This window comes from Micromesistius poutassou (genome assembly GCF_964030765.1).
Source record: "Micromesistius poutassou genome assembly, chromosome: 3".
NCBI classification, from domain to species: domain Eukaryota; kingdom Metazoa; phylum Chordata; class Actinopteri; order Gadiformes; family Gadidae; genus Micromesistius; species Micromesistius poutassou.
Window position 1 is genome coordinate 12201045 of NC_140273.1, and position 20036 is coordinate 12221080.

Sequence of the window (20036 nt, forward strand, 5' to 3'; positions counted from 1 at the left end):
GTACGGCACGCCTGGGGGGGGGGGGGGGGGGGGGGGCTGAGGCCATGTGCAATACATAAATGGCTCACCGGTGGCGCTTGGTCTTGTAGTGTAGCTCCGTCTAGTTCATCTGTATGAGTCCCAACAAAGACATTTAGAGTTGATAATCAGTTTTGCTGAAGGATTTTGCTCTTAACTGTTTTCGCGATGGGAGATAAGAAAGAAAATCTCACTTCACTGGTAAACTCACGTTTTTTTTAATATAATTTAGAAAGAAATATAATCTGTCGCGAGTATCTTAGTTAATTTTACCCAATTGTGATATTCAACATCATTTTGAGTTGATGCATTTGATGCATTTTTATTTGATTCTGTTATTCTGTAATGGTTACAACAAAATAATTAAAGACTAACGTTACGCCACATTAAACATTTCTATATCCGATAATTCTAGATTTTTACAAATGAAAACATGAAAACTACTGTCAAATACACCCGCTATTAGATTTACCTACTTTTGAATGAAAGCGTTGCGCGTGTATTTTCTTCTTCAGACCGAGATCAGCGGTCATTTTGCCATGGACCTGGTGTGAGTATCCCTATTCAATAAATGTATGAATTTAGTCGATCTCTTTGGGTTCTCTTTTGGGTTTGGTTTCGCGAAGAAAAAAAAAAGTTTATTGTAGGCCTACTTGGCATTAGGCTTTGTTCTTGGAGCCAGGGTGAATGCATTAACGTTATCAGATTTCAGCAAAAAATAAAACACTGATATCATGTCATTTGCATCTACTTTCCTTTTCATGAAACTTACTTGAACACTTGTCATTCAATGTAACTTGATAGCTGATGATCGTACTTTGGAATGAAGCAGTCCGCAGATTGAACTGGAGGGCGCCCTGGTGGACTGCTCCACTGGTCTGGAGTTATTCCTCAATAACCGCTTCTCTGATGCGCTGGCTCATCTAAAACCATGGTGAGTGCGATATTTCAATGTGGGCTTACTTTTGACCATGGATAAGTAGTTGCCGACGATTGCATGATGTTTTGGTTGTATATTACGCTGCATGCAATTGCATATATTTCCCGAAATTACGGTCTGGGATTAATACGGCCTGCCTTACATTGTCATTGTAATTAACCTAAACGATGATTGTATATTAGGTGCCATGATGACATGCCACCAGGTGTGGTGTGATTAGCCATTACAAGCCGTTTTGGAAATCAGCCCCTTATGACATCACAGGTGTGCGTGTCCACCTAGATGTGTGACGGATAGATGAGCAATGTTTTCTACAGTCCACTGGGTAGGCTGATCTATCCAGCACACATCTAGGTGGACACGCCCACTTTCTGACCCTTATGATGTCATAAGGGGCAGATTAACATTACGGCTTGTAACGGCTAATCACACCACATCTGGTGGCATGTCATGGCACCTTTAACCTCCAAAAACGATGAGAGAAGGCTGCAAGTATACCAAGACCTATATAGGCTCATGCAGGAACGCCAAAGTATATTCTAAAACAGCTTTTCTCTGTATTTAATTGTATTTAACTTCATCAGTCAATGTCGGTTAAATATTATATAGGCACACATGCGTCTGCTCAGGAATGCCTTCTCTGTTCTTACTTACCTTGCATGGCATCTCGGACACTTCCCAAGACCCAGAATGGGATCTTCTAATTTTTGAGAGAATATCTTATTCTGAACTCACACATTGCACACCAATATCTGTTTTTGTTTTTTGTTTTTCTTCCCATTAGGAAGGCCAAGAGTATGTACCATGCCATGGGCTACAGCAGTATGCTGGTGATGCAGGCAGGCATGACCTTTGACCCGAAAGATGTGGAAGCAGCCATGACTTCATTAAGGGAGTCTCTAGAGACATGCCAGAGGTAGTCCACTTTTTATCCATCACTATTTATTCAATCTGTACTTTTGTCAATGCCGAGTTTGGCTGCCCTATCGAAACTCCTCCAGACTTTTTTTTATGCCTCTTTCTTTCATGTTTTCCTCCCCAGCTTTCGTAAAAAGAGTGGAATATTGGAGACCATAACCAACTTGTGGTACCGGCAACCTTCTGACAATCTGACAGAAGGTGAGAAAGACCTGATTATCTCATATTTGGGTGTGTTGAGGCGTTTTCATAAACAACCGAGTTGCTGTCTCTGATGTTGATGATGAATTTGGATAGTAGGTCTACCCAATTGCATCCAAGAGATTTATATATTTTTATTTTACCTTTTTAATGGTCAGTTGAGTCAGAGCTGGTCAGAACTAGTGTTTGTTCTCTAATTTACTTCAATGTGTATTTTGATTGTTATTATTAGAGAGGGGCTTTCTTGTGTTTCTCATTTGAGTTTAGTTATAGCTATTACCTACCTGGCACCTGCCTTTCTCAGAATGGTCCCTGAGAATTTAAATATATTTGTCATAAAACCACAGAACCAAATGCAAGATAATGAATATACTTTCTTTATAGTATAAAATTATTATATTTCCTTTGAACATACGGTAAATTTCTCCCATGCCTGCATTCTCAAAGTTGAAACGGTTGGATTAGGGAACAGTGATTGTGAACAGTGATTTTCATTTCTTTGTCAAATTAATTAATTAATTAATTATTGTTTAAATAGAGGAGATGCATGCTGAGCTCTGCTATGCTGAGGTCCTTCTGCAGAAAGCCTCTCTGACCTTCATGGATGAGAGCATCATGGGCTTCATCAAAGGAGGGATGAGGATACGAAACTCTTATCAGATCTTCAAGTAAGGAACTTGGGGAGGCATTGCTTGTTATCATATTAACCATTTCCCATCACACCGCCAAGGTTACGGGTTTGAATGTTACCTGTATGTCAGAGAATTGATTTTAAAATCATGTTGCTAACCTATAAATCCCTACATGGTTTAGGGCCAAAATATTTAACTGATATGCTTCCACTACATAAGCCTTCTAGGCCACTAAGATCCTCTGAGACCAATCTGTTAATTATCCCCAGAGTCAACACGAAGCATGGGGAAGCAGGATTTAGTTACTATGCAACAAATAGCTGGAATAAACTCCCTGAGGATTTAAGACTTGCCCCAACTCTGACAGCTTTTAAAACAAGACTGAAGACTTTTATGTTTGCTTTAGCTTTCTGCTAAATCTTAAATATTTATTATTTTAACTTTGCCTTTATTTTCTCACTTTCTAAAATGCATTTCTTTTAACTCTGCCTTTCTAAAATGTTTTTTAAACTTTGCCTTTATTTTCTATCTATTTTACTTTTTACTAACTATTGTTTTCTTTTATTGTATGACAATGTTTATATGTGAAGCACTCTGAGTCTGCCTTGTGTATGAAAAGTGCTATATAAATAAAGTTGCCTTGCCTTGCCTTGATTCCCACTATGGCCACCAGTGGCGGTTTTAGGTACGGGCGATGCGGGCAGCCGCCCGGGGCGGCATTACAGGGGGGGGCGGCACGAGCACACGAAAAAAAAAAAATCTGCGCATTTTCTATTATTGATCATACCCCCCCCCCCCGTCAACAATTCCGCCAGACCGCAACCGCGCCCCCCCTCCCCCCATCAACAACTTTCCGGTGGGAGGGAACCGCTACTGACGGCCACCCCCAATATTAAGCATGCAGTATTTGAAGATGCTTTTGAGAACAGCGTCCACCAAATGCCCATTTGTTCTTCTGTTCAACCTAGCCTAGACTGGCTGCTAGTCGTATTAAGGTATAAAGCTCCTTGCTCATTCACCTTGTTATGACCTGGAATACAGGCCAAAAAGTTATTCACTTGAGGGGACAGCAATTAGCTCCCGCACCTCAAAGAACATTCTCTTGCACTTAAGAGGTTCACCTCAGTGGTGCCCCCCCCACAGGTTGCTGCTTGCACAAGGGGGAGGGGGGGGGCAATGGTGGGAATGTGAATACTGACTGCATTTGGTTCTACCAAGCGTTGTGTTCAGAACATTTGTTTCAATCTGACTTCACTATCATCACTATATTTTCCTTTACCAGGGATTGTCAAGTTATTGCAAACAAAATGGATGAAGAGATGCAGCAGAAAGCCACACACCTGCACTTCAGATGTGGTGTCAACATGGGAATCGGATCGTTCAACCTGGTAAGCATGTAAATAATCGTTTGTGGTATTTTTATTTTTATTTGTTTGCACTGTGTCTATCTTTCTTGGATGCATTAAAGTCAAGTATTTAATTGCATTTATGATCTTTTTTTTCTATTAATGTACACATGACAACAAATTTGAAACGGGTCTGTTTGGATTGATTGATGGGTAACTGTTTCCTTAACTGTTTGATACTATATTTGATACTATTGAGTTGTTTTCCCCCCATCCCTCTATCAGATGCTGTCTCTGCTCCCAACACGAGTCCTCAGACTGATGGAATTCCTTGGCTTCTCTGGAGACAGGGTAGGTGCTTCTGCCTGACTACAATCAATATATTATGTTGCTTTAGTTTATTATATTCAATTCATTTTGTATATGTGTGTGTGTATGAATGAGATGGCTGGAAGATTGATTGCTGGTTATTCTTTAATTTAGTTTTAAGCATTTATCTTTATAAAGGTTTCAATATTGTGTGATCTTTGAATTCTGTATGGTTTGTGTTGTGTTGTTAAAGAACGCACTGTTGGTAATGTTCCAGGATGTGGGTCTCTCTGAGCTGAGGGCTGGCGTCTCCACAAATGGCCTGCGCTCCATCCTCAGTATGCTCACACTGCTGATGTACCATCTCTACATCACTGTCATACTCGGTAGGGGAACCACAAGATATTTTGTACAATTTCAAGGAAACGTTCAGACAATTTTTTTTTTTATTGAGAGAAGCCAATATTGCCAATATATTGGAAGTTAATTTGGATAACAAGCTTAGATATTTAAAGGTATCATTTTACAGATTATTATAATTTTTTTTAAATAACGATTACAATCTCATTACTTTCAACAAAAGGCACAGGTGAGGTGGACCTGACAGAAGCTGAGAACCTGCTGGAACCTTATATTAAAAAGTTTCCCAATGTAAGTTGCACACCCTTACAATAGAAAGTTGATCCATCATTCTTAGGATACCTGCGGGAGGATTTAATGAAAACGGTATACAATGCCGAGATTTATATTTTAAACTTGACTTTTCTTTTGTTTATAAACTTTCTTTGAACACAGGGAGCTCTGATTCTCTTCTACACTGCCAGGATTGGTTTGCTCAAGGGAAACTTCACATTTGTAAGTATCATCAGTCTCAAAGCATCTCTCTCTGTTCTTTTAAAACAATTTGAAACTTGTTTAAACCCAGTTTTTTTTGCGTCCTTCTTTAGGCTAGGGAGAAGTACCTGGCCTGCATCGCGGCCCAGCAGGAGTGGCGCCAGATACACCACCTGTGCTACTGGGAGCTCATGTGGGCCCATTCCTTTGAACAGGAATGGAAACAAGCCTACCATTACGCTGACCTGCTCTCCAAGGAAAGCAAGTGGTCCCAGGTAACCCGCTGGCACTGGCCTTCAAACCTAGATTTAGTCACTGGCAACAGTCAACTGAAAGTGCCATGCTTTCTTTGAACTTTGGTAAAACAGTTTATTGTGGGGGCTCCTTTCTTCTTTGTTTCTTTCATAATGCCCTCCCTGTCTCTTCCTTCATTGACTAATTGCGTAATTTTTTATGAATTTCATTCATAAAGGAAAGCTAATGCAAACACCTATGCTAGGTTTCTCCCATACTTTTCAAGTAATCCTGTATGATGATCACTACCTCTGATGGTTGGAAGCACTGGGGGGATGGGAAGATAAGGTCCTTCGTGGAGACCTTATCAGGGGGTATTCAACAAACAAATGTAGCCACAACTGAAAGAGATAAGAGGACATTCAGTTCAGACGTTTTATTCAAATAAGGTCTAGGTCATACATTCCGCATTGGGTATTTTTGCTTTGTTATTCCTCATTTAAAATCTCTTTCCAGGCCACTTATATGTACCAGAAAGCCGCCCTCTTGAGCATGCTCCCAGACGCAGAAGTGGAGGCCATGGGTCAAAAGGCAGAAGACTTGTTCAAGTGAGTGAAGGGAGACTGCCCTGCTTGCACTACTCCCAATTTTGAAAATGCTGTTCATTCATTGCTGTCATCCACTGGTGTGGTTCAACAGACAGGTGGAAGGCCTTCGCCTCAGGATTGCTGGAAAGTCGGTCCCAACAGAGAAGTTTGCCGCAAAGAAGGCCCAGAGATGCTTCTCCTCCAACGCCACAAAACCAGTCCTCCCTGCATTGGTGAGCACCGCGACCCCCTAATATGAACTGTTATACCAGTATACAAAACCAGTCCTCCCTGCATTGGTGAGCACCGCGACCCCCTAATATGAACTGTTATACCAGTATACAAAACCAGTCCTCCCTGCATTGGTGAGCGCAACGACCCCCTAATATGAACTGTTATACCAGTAAACAAAACAAGTCCTCCCTGCATTGGTTGGCGCCCGACCCCCTTATATGAACTGTTATACCAGTATACAAATTGAATCAAACTGTGATTTAATCAAACCTTGTGTGATTCCAGGAAATGATGTACGTGTGGAACGGCTTCACAATAGTAGGAAAGAGACCAGAGCTGACATATAGCATATTGTCCACCATAAAGAAGGCAGAGGACCAACTCGCAAGTTCTGCAAGTCAGTGAATACTATTCATGAGATGCTCTCAGTTAAACCAAAATAAATGTCACCATTTAAAATCCTTGAGATCGTGTCTAACGGTCTGACTGTGCACAGGCCAGTCTGATCATCATGTGGACGACCAGTGTGTGGTCCAGCTCTTAAAGGGCCTGTGTCTTAGACAGCTGGGCAGTCTAGATGAGGCCGAGGGCTGCTTCAACCATGTCATCTCCAGGTGAGACTGGGGGACTGATGTCACACTTCAAGAAACACAACTACTCTGACCTGGTACAGGTCTAGTCATGCTTAACATCCTAGTAAAGCCTGTGGAAAATGTGACTCTCCTCTCTAAATATAGATCACTTGATAGCTTTGGCAAAAAAAATATGTATTATTATTCATGAGACTTTATGCAAAATGGGAAAAAACACATTTTCAATGACTCATTACTAACTTATGTTGAATAATAAGTAACTAAAGCATCTTGACATGTATTGACCAAGACAGAGACTTTTAGCTTTACGTTGTATGTGGGAGGTCTTCCACTCTAGCCCAATTCATTACTGATTTTGACTGAATTTACTTTTCACAGTGAACAACAGATCAAGTATGATGACTACCTGGTGCCCTTCACCATGTATGAGCTGGGCCTGATTTACAAGCAGAGGGGGGATACCGACAAGGCAGTAGAGCTCCTGGAGAAAATCAAGTGCGTGGTCAAGCCTTTTTTTGTTGCCATATCGTTTGATTCAGCAGAATCCTTAAATTAATGTATGTACTTTGTGTCCGGACAGGGTGAACTACAAAGACTACAGCATGGAGTCTAGGCTCCACTTCCGCATCCATGCAGCACTCAACACCATGGGCACTTTCCCAAACAAGCCTTACCCCTCACGCATCCAAGCCTAAGGAAAACAGTTGTCTGGAGTCTGGAACTCTCAACGTTTATGAAACTGGAACGAACACACACACACACACACACACACACACACACACACACACACACACACACACACACACACACACACACACACACACACACACACACACACACACACACACACACACACACACACACACACACACACACACACACACACACACACACACACACACACACACACACACACACACACACAGAGAGAGAGTTCATTATAAGAAATAATTGTACAGAATATTTGGCCTAAAATGAGATATCATGAATCAGAGTCTGGAAATTCAAGTTAGATTTCAATGTAGTTGACAATGTATTCATAATAAAAGTTTCTCCTTATTGCATTGATTGCATTGAGTGTCTGGATGTAAGTCTGCAGCCAGATGCCTATCCCCAGTTGGGTATGCCAGAAACTGCTCCTTGAAGTCCCAGGCTAGGCTTCGTAATTGCAATCGCAATGGTGCCCTCTGTTGATCGCAAGGGATAATCCACCCCGTGCCAAAAATAATTGTCGACATTTCAAGTTTTTTATTTTATTTTACTTTTATTTATTTATGTTATCTTTACATATTTAGGATTTTTCATTCAAACATAATTGTTTCAAGCTGTCTTCATCTTCATATCATCTTCATATTGTATTATGACATGCTAATAAAACATGTAACGCTTTGAATTGTCGCCCTTGCATGTCCTTTCGATCTTCTATATCAACAGGTATATGCATAAAGATTATAGAAGACAGCAAATAAGAGATGGGTAATTCATCCTCATATCTGCTAACACACCTGACAGTCCAGACCACGTGGTCTGGGCGATGATCAGCTGACCGAGCCGGGGGAGGAAGAGGAAGAAGAAAGATGGAAGGGAACAGGGACGAAGCTGAAAAATGTATAAATATAGCATCGAAAGCACTCGAAGCTGGTGATAAAGAGAAGGCGTCAAAGTTTCTAAACAAAGCGGAGAAGCTCTATCCCACGGAGAGAGCCAAAGGTACTGTATTCATTCAACGGCGTCCGACCTCCCCGTTATTTCCAGTCAGCATACGATTAAGCTAAGGGTTAAATTGACTACTAGCCAACTGCACATTCACAGTAGCTGGCTACGATAGCCGTGCTACGTTATCTGTCAATTGGGTCAATGTTGACGGTCTATAAATGTGTATATATGTCAATGAAATACCAGCCATTCACATGTGTTATTAATTTCGCCAAACGACGTGACGTTACTCTCGTTTCAAATGGTACGCATTTACATGGTGCTTTGCTAACATGAACGTTAGCTTGCGACGGTATCTTCTTGCCAAGCCGTGTTATCTTTCTGTCAAAACGCTGCCGTGTGTCGGTGGCTGGCTCATGCTGTGAATCGAATCATGACCGCGAGTTGAGCGAGAACAGAGTACACACACGGTTGAGGAAGGGGACTGTACGTTGGACTAGCTGTCCCCGGGCGAGCCTGGCTCCTGTCAATCCCTCCATTGACTGATCGACCCAGAGGCTGCAGTCGGAAGTATTGCATTAGCCATGTTATAAGAGCCATGGTACATTGTTGGCTTTTGTCTACTCTAAACAAGCAGTCTAAATCAAGACGTAATCGATTGATGCTCTGATGCTCTGCACTCTCTACATATGTGAGTGCTTTGCTGTGCAGTGTTTTTCGCTAACCTATTTTCCACCCTGGACAGAACAACATACCATCTCTTGACAATATTTGTGTGTTGAAAATTGACTTAATTCAGCTGCCAACCTGACTAGAGGGTACTTTAGTATTGTTTTCCAGTAGTTTAAAACAAAAGGCATCTGCTTTTAACATTTTAAATATTAGTATATCCAATACGCTTTAGCCTATCCATGGATGACGTTTGCATTTACGTACGACCTCCGTCGCAATTCCCTCCTTGTAGTGCCCATTCATGATACTATAATTCTTATCTGATTGTATTTAATGGCGATTAGCGCTCCAATGTTGCACCTCTACGGAAAGCTTGGGTTGTCATCTTTGTACCTGCATCCCTTTTGGTTTCACAAAAATTAACATTTGTAATGTATGTCTAACTTTCTGTCAGGATGTATGAAGCGCTCAAATGGAGTGTTCTGAGGTGATTGAAGCTTCACTGACCAAGTCTGGCTACGTTAATCAGTGACATTTGAGTTAATGTTTTCCAACCAAAACTAGACCCATATCTGGTTGTAGAAAATGTGTACATTTTTAGAAGCTACAGAGCATCTACAGCTTCAATATTAATGAGACACGGGTAGTTCATCATACAACGTAATCAGTTATGTCATATTTGAAGGAAAGGGTATGTCCATTATCCTCAATAATGTGTCTGTGCTCAGTGTGCTTACAATCTATACTTGTATCATGCTACAGCTGTGGGTACAAGTGCAAAGGCATATCCTGCCCTATCCCGAGTAGTTGTGTGTAGAAGATACCCAGAATTTTAAGTTACAGGTTATAATGATTTCCTATGGAGTCAGATTGACGGACATTAAGCATAATCATGGACTTAATGAATACAACGGGTGTCTAGTCAGTCATGGCTTACATCTGGGCTTTGAAGTTTTAATATGGCTCTTGGTAATTGTTTTTGGGACACACTCCGCTGGTATAAGATATCAGCGCTGGTATTTGTGTGTTGTACCTGCATCTATATGTGCAGGTCCTAACACACCTTCTTGTCTAATGTTTAATCGAGGGTAAGTTGGCCTTATACTGCTATAGATCATTTTTACGGGGGATTAATAAAGTTGTATCGTATAATGCAGCTGGACTGTTACTTTTTTTACAATATGCCAGTAGCCACATACATGGGGAATAAAGTGCTGCAGCTAGTTTTTTATATATTCTGTATACATTTAAATTACATTAAAAAAGGTTAACTGGAAATGTAAGTTGCATAGTCTGAATTTGTTTCGGCATTATAACATTGTGCAACATTGACCGTGTCCGTTTCTGATCCATTACAATTTCAAATGTTTCCTCCCAAAAACACAGCAGATATTGATTTTGTATTCCGATATCTCCCATGCATAACAAACTAGTGCCCCGTTCAGCTGTGTGCCTAGCCTGACCCCTCACCCTTGGTCTGTCTCTCCAGTGCTTTTGGATGCGCTGACTAAGAATGGCAGCTCGGCGGGGAATGGAGCCCACTGCAGGCGGCGGCCTGCGAGCAGTGGGGAGAGTAACGGCGTGCACGCAGACCAGGAGGGCCATGATCCGGCAGGAGGAGGGGAGGCCACCAAGATCTTCACCAAGGATCAGGTGGAGGGCGTGCAGAGGTGAGGGGCCCGGAAGCTTGTCTGGTTATCGTTCTCCACACACGCGTGAACACGTTCTTGTCCTTGTTTTTGAGTGGTGGTTGGTCTAGAACATGGGTATTCAACTAAAATAGAAAGAGGTCCAGTAAGAGGAAATCTCTTGATGCAGTGGTCCAGAAGATCATAATAATTTCTAGCTTTTAATTGTGATATATATATTTAGGTAGTTGTATCAACATCTGCATGTAATCAATACCCAATTGTCAAATCAAATGACTTCAGTAGGCCTCAAAAACGTTTTGCAAATATTTATTGTCACATAACATATAACTGAGCATACAGTATATATGACTGCAGAATAAAATAAAATTATAAAATGTCAAATTGTCCATGTTAAAATTAAGTACTGCACTCATGCATTCATGACAACACCTCCATCAGTTAAAGGCTTTTTGTGTTAACCCAAGCCACTCTGAGGGAACAAGTGTGGCTCAGGATCCTGGTTAACTGGTCATATTGGGCTCTGAGACTACTTACTTATTCTGTGATCTCACTTCAGATTTGAGTGGAGTATGTTTGTTCAAAACCTTTTGTTTTTTCACATTGGCACTTTTTATTATCCTCGTCTCTGTGTCACTCGTCTGTAGCTCTCCCTTTCTCCGTCTCACTCATCTATCTTTCCCTTTTGTTTTCTCTACCTGTATCGCTATCTTTCTTTTACTTTCTGCCATCTTTTCATGTGTAACTTGCCTCTAACTCGCTCATCTGTCTTCACTGAGTTGCAATGTTTACCGCCTGGAATGCACAGACTTGGTTTGCTGATTAGTATCACGTGGGATGGCTTGACTCACATGCAATTGGTCTGTGCATTTCCTCACCCGCTAAACCAGTACCGTAAAGACTACAGAAGCTGCGCCGGTTCAAATAGAAGCGCCCTGTCAGGTTTTATATCATAACCCGCTGTAGGTTCGGGTCCTTATGGGAAGGGTTCTGTGTCTGGACCTGGACTGCGGTCCGCCTGTTATTGACCTCTGGTCTAGAATATGAACTATAACTGCTGCTGTCTCCATATCCTGTTGCCAGTCTGCAACCTAGATTATCCTAGATTTGGTCCAATAATAAATAATGTCAATGGGATACTTGCCATGGTAGAAAGCTGAACTGAGAAAATATGGACTTAAATCTAAGGTAGGTAGGTAATACGTGATTCCTTCTTAAGGGAATCTGAATCGCAAGTGTTTAATTGAGGATCAATGTTGTATGGTTGCTGTTCATAAGAGCCAGATGAAGATTGACTGGATGAGTTGTGAAGGAAAGGTGCATATGGATATACTGGTAGTTGGAAAGAAATAAAGAAGACTTCTCAAACCATCCCAGGTCCTTCTTGGCCTTTGCTATTGAACCATTATCGGCCCTTCCTGATCATGTGTTTATGGCAAGAGAACGATACCTAAAGTAAGTCATCATATTCCAGTTTCTTTCTGGAGCTATGGTGAGTAATGGTGTTATGTTGGTGTTATGTTGCATGGATGGTCATTTTCTATTTCTCCATGCTATTTTTCATAACAAATCTCTTCTGACCCTACCACAAAATTGAAGCCACTAATCGCTCCACTCAAAACATGCAGACATCACTTGACTTCACTCTTTAATGAACAAGTCTAGGTCTGTCCACCTTTGCCCCCCCATCCTGATTTTATGCACCTTTTTATATTCCCGGGCCATTTGAGGCCCCCACACTCTATGCAGTTCTCTGCACACACAGCAGATCTCCATGGGAACCGCTAGTGCTTGGATTCCTGCCCATAAGGGAAGGGAGGACCACAGTCACACAAACACGTGTAGTATTTTGAACAGCGAAGAAGACACTTGCATGGAGCAGGAGTATTTTGAATCACAATGCACAGTGCAGTTTGATGATGGACAACTCGTTGGCCATGCACCCAGGTCTGTTATGTTCGGTTGTATTATTTCAAGTTGGAGAACATGGCATTTGTCCTCCCCTGTGCAATACTTTCAGTGTGTTGCATCGTTCCTTCTTTGGACTCACCCCTGGAGGTTTAAACAACAAACCCTTCAAGAGTCTCCAAGGTCTCAATATAACCCTGAGGAATCTCCTGTGATACGGTTTACAGAGTTGCTTGTTTGTTGTTCTCATTTAGAAAGCCCCCTCATGACAAAAAAAAACCCATCTCCCACTCATGGCTGATTAACAACTAATACATGAACAAACGATAAGCCTTTCTGTGACGGCACAGTCACAGAAAACGCATTAGAAAGGTTTTGCTGTGTTTGGTTGCAGATGATGCAACAGTTTTGGTGCCTCATTTAGACATGTCTGGATCACGTGACAAAACCTCTGACACATTGAATAGGTTTTGTCTACATTCAGCAGCCTTTTTATTTTTTTCTGACCTACTGGAACGTGGATTGAAATGGATGTAAATAACCTGTAGCATATGATCGGTCAGAATCAAATCTGTGTCACTTCCAAGTTGTACCGATGCGGTAAGAACACTAGCGGGTTAATTCACCGACCCCATGAATGACTTAAAATGGCCCCTGTACTCGTGTTTCTAGGATAAAGCGGTGTAAGGACTACTACGAGGTGCTGTGCATCAATAAAGAAGCCGGCGACGAGGACCTAAAGAAGGCCTACAGGAAACTAGCGCTCAAGTTCCACCCAGACAAGAACCACGCGCCCGGAGCCACTGAGGCCTTCAAAAGTAAACCCTCTTATAATGCTTACATGGATGTTATTCACAATAATGTATGTTTTTAGCGTTTTTATATCACCTCACCCATGGATACTTTGAATTAAAACTAGACAAGGAGAAGATAAAGAAAAGGCTAGTTAATCATGTCAGGCACTGACAGGCCAGCACTCTAGACGGCCGGTTACACTGGTTGAGTATCCTAGCTGAATTCCTTTTTGTATCAGGAAATTTGGTTGTTAAAAATGGCATGTTCTGAGCAAGGTCACTGTGCTGATTTACATGGTGCTGATGTACGCGAGTGCACAGTGCTGATGTACGCAAGTGCAAGGATGTGTGCAAGTGCACGGTGCTGATGTACGTGATGCATAGAGGTTTCATTGTAATCACAGGTTATTCTAGTGAGGCTCGGGTATATTCTAGCAATAATTTAGTTTTGTGTCATTCCCCGCTAATGTTCACTAAATATGCGTTGGACCTCCTATCCACATTAACACATGTTGCTGTTGTCTTCCTCCAGAGATTGGCAATGCGTATTCCGTGCTGAGCAACGCCGACAAAAGAAGACAGTATGACCTCACCGGGGGGGAGGAGCCTAGCAGTCCAGGCCAGGCCCAGCCAGGGGGCTTCGACTTCCACAGGGGCTTTGAGGGTGACATCACTCCTGAGGACCTGTTCAACATGTTCTTCGGTGGCGGGTTCCCCTCCTGTAAGCAAATCCTATTGCACACAGTCACTCTCTCACACGTTCACTCTCTCATAATCCCTCATTCACTCAATCCCTCACACACGTATTCACTCAGTCATAGGGCTGTCACTTTTTATTCGATCTTCGAATATGCATTTGAATATGACGTGCAATATCTGTATTCGAAAAAAAATAAATATATATATATATATATATATGAACAAATCTATTTTTAAAGTGCCATGTTGTGTAGCGCTTTCTCAATACCAAGTACGCGGACTACGTTCTCGCGGACTTGGAAGTACGTACTTGGCAAGTCCGGACTTTCAAGTACGGACTTCCGAGAACGCGAGTACGCACTCTGCAACTGGAACAGCAGCAGACTCGATGATGCATTCTGGGATATTTAACGGTCCCAAGTCCACACGAGTCACCTCCGATGCATCCTCGGTAGAACGGCCTCATCGAGAACGCATCGAGAACACTTCCGGGTTTTATGACAGTACTCGTGTACTCGCGTACTTGGAATTGGAACAGTGCTTGGGCTACCACTGATGACGTTTATCGAGAACGTAAGTACACGAGAACACACGAGATCGCGAATTGAGAAACAGCTTATGATTGGACCGTTTGGTTTTTTATATTTATTGTTTGCAATCTCATCGCAGTAGCGGGCTCACTAATCAAGCGAATAATATATCCTGTTTCGAAAAAAGGATAACGCACAGAGCAGCCAGCCTGAGCGGAAATTTGCGACCCCAAGTCATCCCCGCTGACAGCAACGAGCTGCATTGGTGGAGAGACATGGACTGCAACAAATACCCGCTTCTCTCAACGTTGACGTGCAAATACCTGTGTGTGCCAGGCACGTCTGTGCGCTCCAAATGTGTGTTCTCCACCGCAGGTAACACCGTGAATAAAAAAAGCCGAACTTGATCCAGATCAAGTTGATAGACTGGTGTTTCTAGCAAACTACATAAAAAAATGAATTTCTTGCAGATAGGCTATAGGACTTACTCCTGCTGCTGTCTTCTGTTTAAGTTGTCACGTCATTGTTTGCGCTGGGCAGTTCAGATTCAGTCTAATTTTGTGATATGCATAGTGGCACTTGATATTGATTAAGTTGATAACCTGTTTGAAAATAAGATTTTTTTTCAGACAGGATATGGCCTAAAGCGCTGGTTATACTTCTACAACTGCGTAATGCGCTATCCAACTGCGTAACCATGGAGACCCCTCGAGCCCTCATAGTTCTCCGTCGTGCTGCCGGATACGCAATGCAATTTCCCGCCGTTTACGTTGTGATAGTAGTCAAACCGGGAAAGTAATTCCGGAAATTATGTTTTTAGAGGACCAATCGCAGCCCTTGCCGTCTCCGTTGTTGCTTGATGAAGTGACGGACACTTAAAAAATATTTCATGCAGCAGACAGGCTCCCCGGCAACGTAGAGGGCTCTCTGTAACCGATGTACAGCACTTTACGCAGGAGTAAAAATTAGGCTTAAGTCCTGTTTATGGCTCCTCTTGCCACATAATACATTTGATTGAATCTCTGTTACTGCGTTTTTTTTGGTTCGATATCTCAAAAAAAAATTGACAGCCCTACTCAGTCACATGCATGCATTCACACACACATGTGCACTCACACATGCCCACGCACTCCCTCACACAATCATTGACAACCACTCGAACACACACACACTAGCGCGTACAATCACTCACAATCTTATGCCATCCCTAAATAACTCACACAAGATCACTCGCACGAATGTGCACAAACGTGCACCACCTTTTTGTGCATCATACATCTCCACACAAATGGACATGTGTGCCCTGTTTCAGCAATTTTCAGTCAAGTTAACATTGGGAATCCCTATTCAAATAGTTTTGCATAATGGTTAATGTATCTCCTTTGCTGGATTTTTTCAGGCTTTTAATTCTTCTATAACATGTTGTCTTGGGAAAAACTAGTGCTATACATGCGTGCCTTCCAGATTAGTGTATTCATTTCACCTTAATTGAAGCCTAAACATTCTGCCTTGACAATAGCTGGCGAGGGGTTTGGTTTATTAGATTGTTAACCTTTTCTATAACTCCTCTGGCACACAGTATTTCACTGCTCCACTGCACCAGCAGGCTTTATTTTGGGCAGAGCCTGCTAGTTTAGTCACTCTTTTTAGTGGACATAAGATATTTAAAGAGCATATTCTTTTATGAAAGTAATGAAACCAATCTCTACCACAATGACGACAATATTTAGCTAGATTTTCTGTTGCACCAAAAGCTGTGCAAACAAGGTACAAAATATAGATGATATATTTCTATACAAAATATAGAAATATAGATGTATTTATATTAAATAATTATGTAAACTGTTTGGAGTTGCAGTTCGTTAGTTCAAACAATGGACAGATTTTAATATAGTCGTAAGGCAGGCTATGTCAGAATTTGCTGTCATTTTGGCATTTCTCCTGTTTGCCAGCAGATGTCCCACTTTGACAGGTTTCTGCTATAACAAAAAAATCCCAATGCAAATGTTGCCTCCTGTAATCTGAAAATGTATTTCTTTCTACAGCGAGTACTCACACCTTCACCAACGGCAGGGCGCGCTACAGCCAACAGACTGATCAAAGACAGGAGAGGGAGGAGAGGGCGGACGTATGTACACTGGCACATCTTGGAGATGTATATGATACTCTTGGAGTATCAGGTTTTAGTGAGTCCAAGGAGACATAATCCTGGTCTGTATTTGGTTCCCTTCTTTAGCTACAGCAGTACAAACTATTCCCACTTCTTGCTTGTATAACAGTGTAAATGTACTGTCCCCTCAAAATAACTCAACACACAGCTATTAATGTCTAAACCGCTGGCGCCAAAAGTGAGTACACCCCTAAGTGAAAATGTCCAAATTGGGCCCAAAGTGTCAATATTTTGGAATTCTCTTCCACTCATCCTTGACCACAGCACAGAGCTGATGGATGTTAGAGACATTACACTCCTCCACCTCCATGATCCCCTCTCTTCGGAAACTGGGCTGCAGGGCAGTATTCCAGCATAATAACGACCCCAAACACACCTCTAAGATGACCACTGCCTTGCTAAAGAAGCTGATGGTAAAGGTGATGGAGTAGCTGAGCATGTCTCCAGACCTAAACCCTATTGAGCATCCTAAAACGGAAGGTGGAGGAGCGCAAGGTCTCTAACATCCATCAGCTCTGTGCTGTCGTCAAGGACGAGTGGAAGAGGATTCCAGTGGCAACCTGTGAAGCTCTGGTGAACTCCATGCCCAAGAGGGTTAAGGCAGTGCAATGTGAGGGGTGTACTCACTTTTGTGAGATACTGTATGAAAAGGAAATGGCAGCCATATATTTTCAATGTTGACTCTTAACTGTAGGTTGCTGTAGATGATATGGTCTCATTTCCTGTCTTGTTGTTGTGTAGGGTGGCTTCTCAACGTTCATTCAGCTGATGCCCATCCTGGTGCTGATCCTGGTACCCATTCTGAGCCAGCTGATGGTCTCCACTCCACCCTACAGCCTGTACTCCAGACCGTACGTACATATTCAAATGTTGCATTCAAAAATGTGTATAATTGGAAAAAGAATGTGCATTTCAATTGTGAATTGAACATCAGGGCTTGCAACTTGACTTACTCGAGACTTGAGAAAACAGTGCTCAGATTCTAAGGGCTGTGATGATTGAGAATTGAATGCATTGTTTGTTGCATTTTTATTCCATAAACATCATTATAGCCATGCACATTAATGATTGAATTGTATTAAGTTGCCTCCAAAATGTGAAGCTTCCTTCTGTGCTTGATGAATGTCAAGCACAGAATGTCAAGCACAGAAGTGATTTTGGAATCCGATTTTGGAAACCATGTTCAGCGACGACCGACTGGCAAACACAACGGATGTACGTGTGTATTATGTCCCCCGTCAGCATGAGTTAGTATGTGCTAACTCATCTCATCAACGTCATCTCTCCCCAGGTCGACTGCGCAGACGGTGAAGCGGCAGACGGAAAATCTGCGTGTTGACTACTACGTCACCCGCGACTTTAGGTCTGAGTTCAAGGGCAACAAGCTGCATAACATAGAGAAGAACGTGGAAGAGGACTACGTGTCCAATGTTAGAAATAATTGCTGGAAGGAGAGGCAGACAAGTAAGTATCCCTGACCGCGATGAGACGCTCCTGAGGCTTGTTTCTGGAAAATGTCTTTACACATTGAGTACATATTCAAACACTATACTGTCTGCTTATAAGGCCCCTGTCTAAAAGATCAGTCGATGTAAAGGTTAAAGAAAATCCATAACTTATGTCTTGAATTGGAGATTATGTAAGATTATCATTCTAGAGGAGTCATGGTAATGTAGTGGCTGCGCGGTTGGACTTCCAGCTGAAAGGTACTGGGTTTGACCTCCAATGTCCACAGCCTACCTTTTAGTTATCCTTGAGATCCCCCCACCCCCCCATGAGATCCCCTAACTCCTTCCTGCACCAATAAAGAATAAAGACTTGATGTAGTCACTTTGGATGAAAGCGTCAGAAAAATGAGTACATGGCACATTTCAGACCTCCGTTTAAGTATGTGACGATCCCTGGTCTCAGTACATTTTCGGATGTGACTAACGTTTGCTCACACGGGTTTATTTTGCCTGTGTCCCCCAGAAACAGACCTGCTGTACGCCGCCAAGGTGTACAGGGATGACCGAATGCGCAAGAAGGCCGAGCTCATGACCATGGACAACTGCAGGGAGCTGGACAGACTTAACGACCTCTTCCGAGGGGGATGAGCTGGGGACGCCCCGTTTTAGATCTTATAAATGTATATGATAGATGTATGTACATGTTTTTTAAGGAAATATCTTTGAGGTAGACGTAAAGAAAATAAAAATGACTAAAATGCTTTAGCCTTACTGTTGAGATTTTAAGGAGTCCCGTCATACCCTATTTTTCCTATTCCTATCCTATTCCACCCTCTCCTCTCTCGGCCCAACAGTGTCCCGGAATCTACCTTTTTTTAATATTATTTTTTGTATCATACTGAACCATTCTCACCATATACTAGAAGCCTCCATGCATCCTGATTTTCTTTTTTCTGGAACAAAGGAAAAAGACACTTGATTGTAAAGTGGAAAGGGACTTGTGGCCAACAACAGGGATTCTTCAAATGTCCTCATCTCAACCTGAACATCTACATTTTCCGCTTACTGTAAAAAGAAAGAAAAGCTGTATTTATCATGGAGACTGGTCGGTTTTTCTGAAGTAGCTGTCCTAGCAGCTCTAGAGCGACTTCTGGAGAACATGAAGAACCTAATTGAATGCTTCCTGGCTACCGACCCACCCGTGTAGATGTTTTGGACATGGACCGAGAACAGTACAACATTGATTTTGCTGCTGAAGAACATTGTATGTTGTCTACTCAAAATGTGAAGTTGTTGGGACATGGGCTGAAGGACTGCATTGAAGCTGTTATTAGGAATACCTTGTTTCATTTTTGAATGTTTGGATTTTATGACATTATTTAAGTAGAGAAACTTTTTCTTTAATGCTCGACTAATCATTTGAATAAAGTAGAATATGTGACCATATTGATACATTGGTCTTATAATACATTGAACCCATGGATCTGATCGAACATGTATGTATGCTGGTAATTGCTAGTTGTGATCGTAATTGCGATTGAGAAAACTGGAGCAGTTTGGACTCTTGCTCTTGGCGAGTTTAACCATTTGAGATACCCTTGATACTTGATAACAAAAAAGCAGCACCCTAACTATTGACGGGGAGATGCGTCAAGGTAGGAGGT

The 20036-nt window shown here is 42.1% G+C and overlaps 2 protein-coding genes across 2 annotated transcripts; both read left to right on the plus strand.

Moving 5' to 3' along the window:
* Positions 1-186: 186 nt before the first annotated feature.
* Positions 187-7541, plus strand: LOC311341041 (tetratricopeptide repeat protein 39B-like; the record flags this gene model as incomplete). Its single annotated transcript, XM_084465958.1, has 18 exons — positions 187-219; positions 534-568; positions 848-952; positions 1743-1874; positions 2001-2077; positions 2616-2745; positions 3992-4097; positions 4341-4406; positions 4642-4750; positions 4948-5015; positions 5160-5219; positions 5312-5473; positions 5949-6040; positions 6132-6252; positions 6539-6650; positions 6750-6867; positions 7225-7341; positions 7427-7541. The coding sequence occupies 18 exons, from the start codon at positions 187-189 to the stop codon at positions 7539-7541; spliced, it is 1758 nt and encodes a 585-aa protein (XP_084322084.1).
* Positions 7542-8423: 882 nt separating this feature from the next.
* dnajb14 (DnaJ heat shock protein family (Hsp40) member B14) lies at positions 8424-19784 on the plus strand (the record flags this gene model as incomplete). Its single annotated transcript, XM_084466124.1, has 8 exons — positions 8424-8556; positions 10664-10844; positions 13404-13549; positions 14058-14246; positions 16800-16882; positions 17666-17775; positions 18216-18388; positions 18896-19784. The coding sequence occupies 8 exons, from the start codon at positions 8424-8426 to the stop codon at positions 19018-19020; spliced, it is 1140 nt and encodes a 379-aa protein (XP_084322250.1). The 3' UTR covers positions 19021-19784.
* Between the last annotated feature and the right edge of the window lie 252 nt (positions 19785-20036).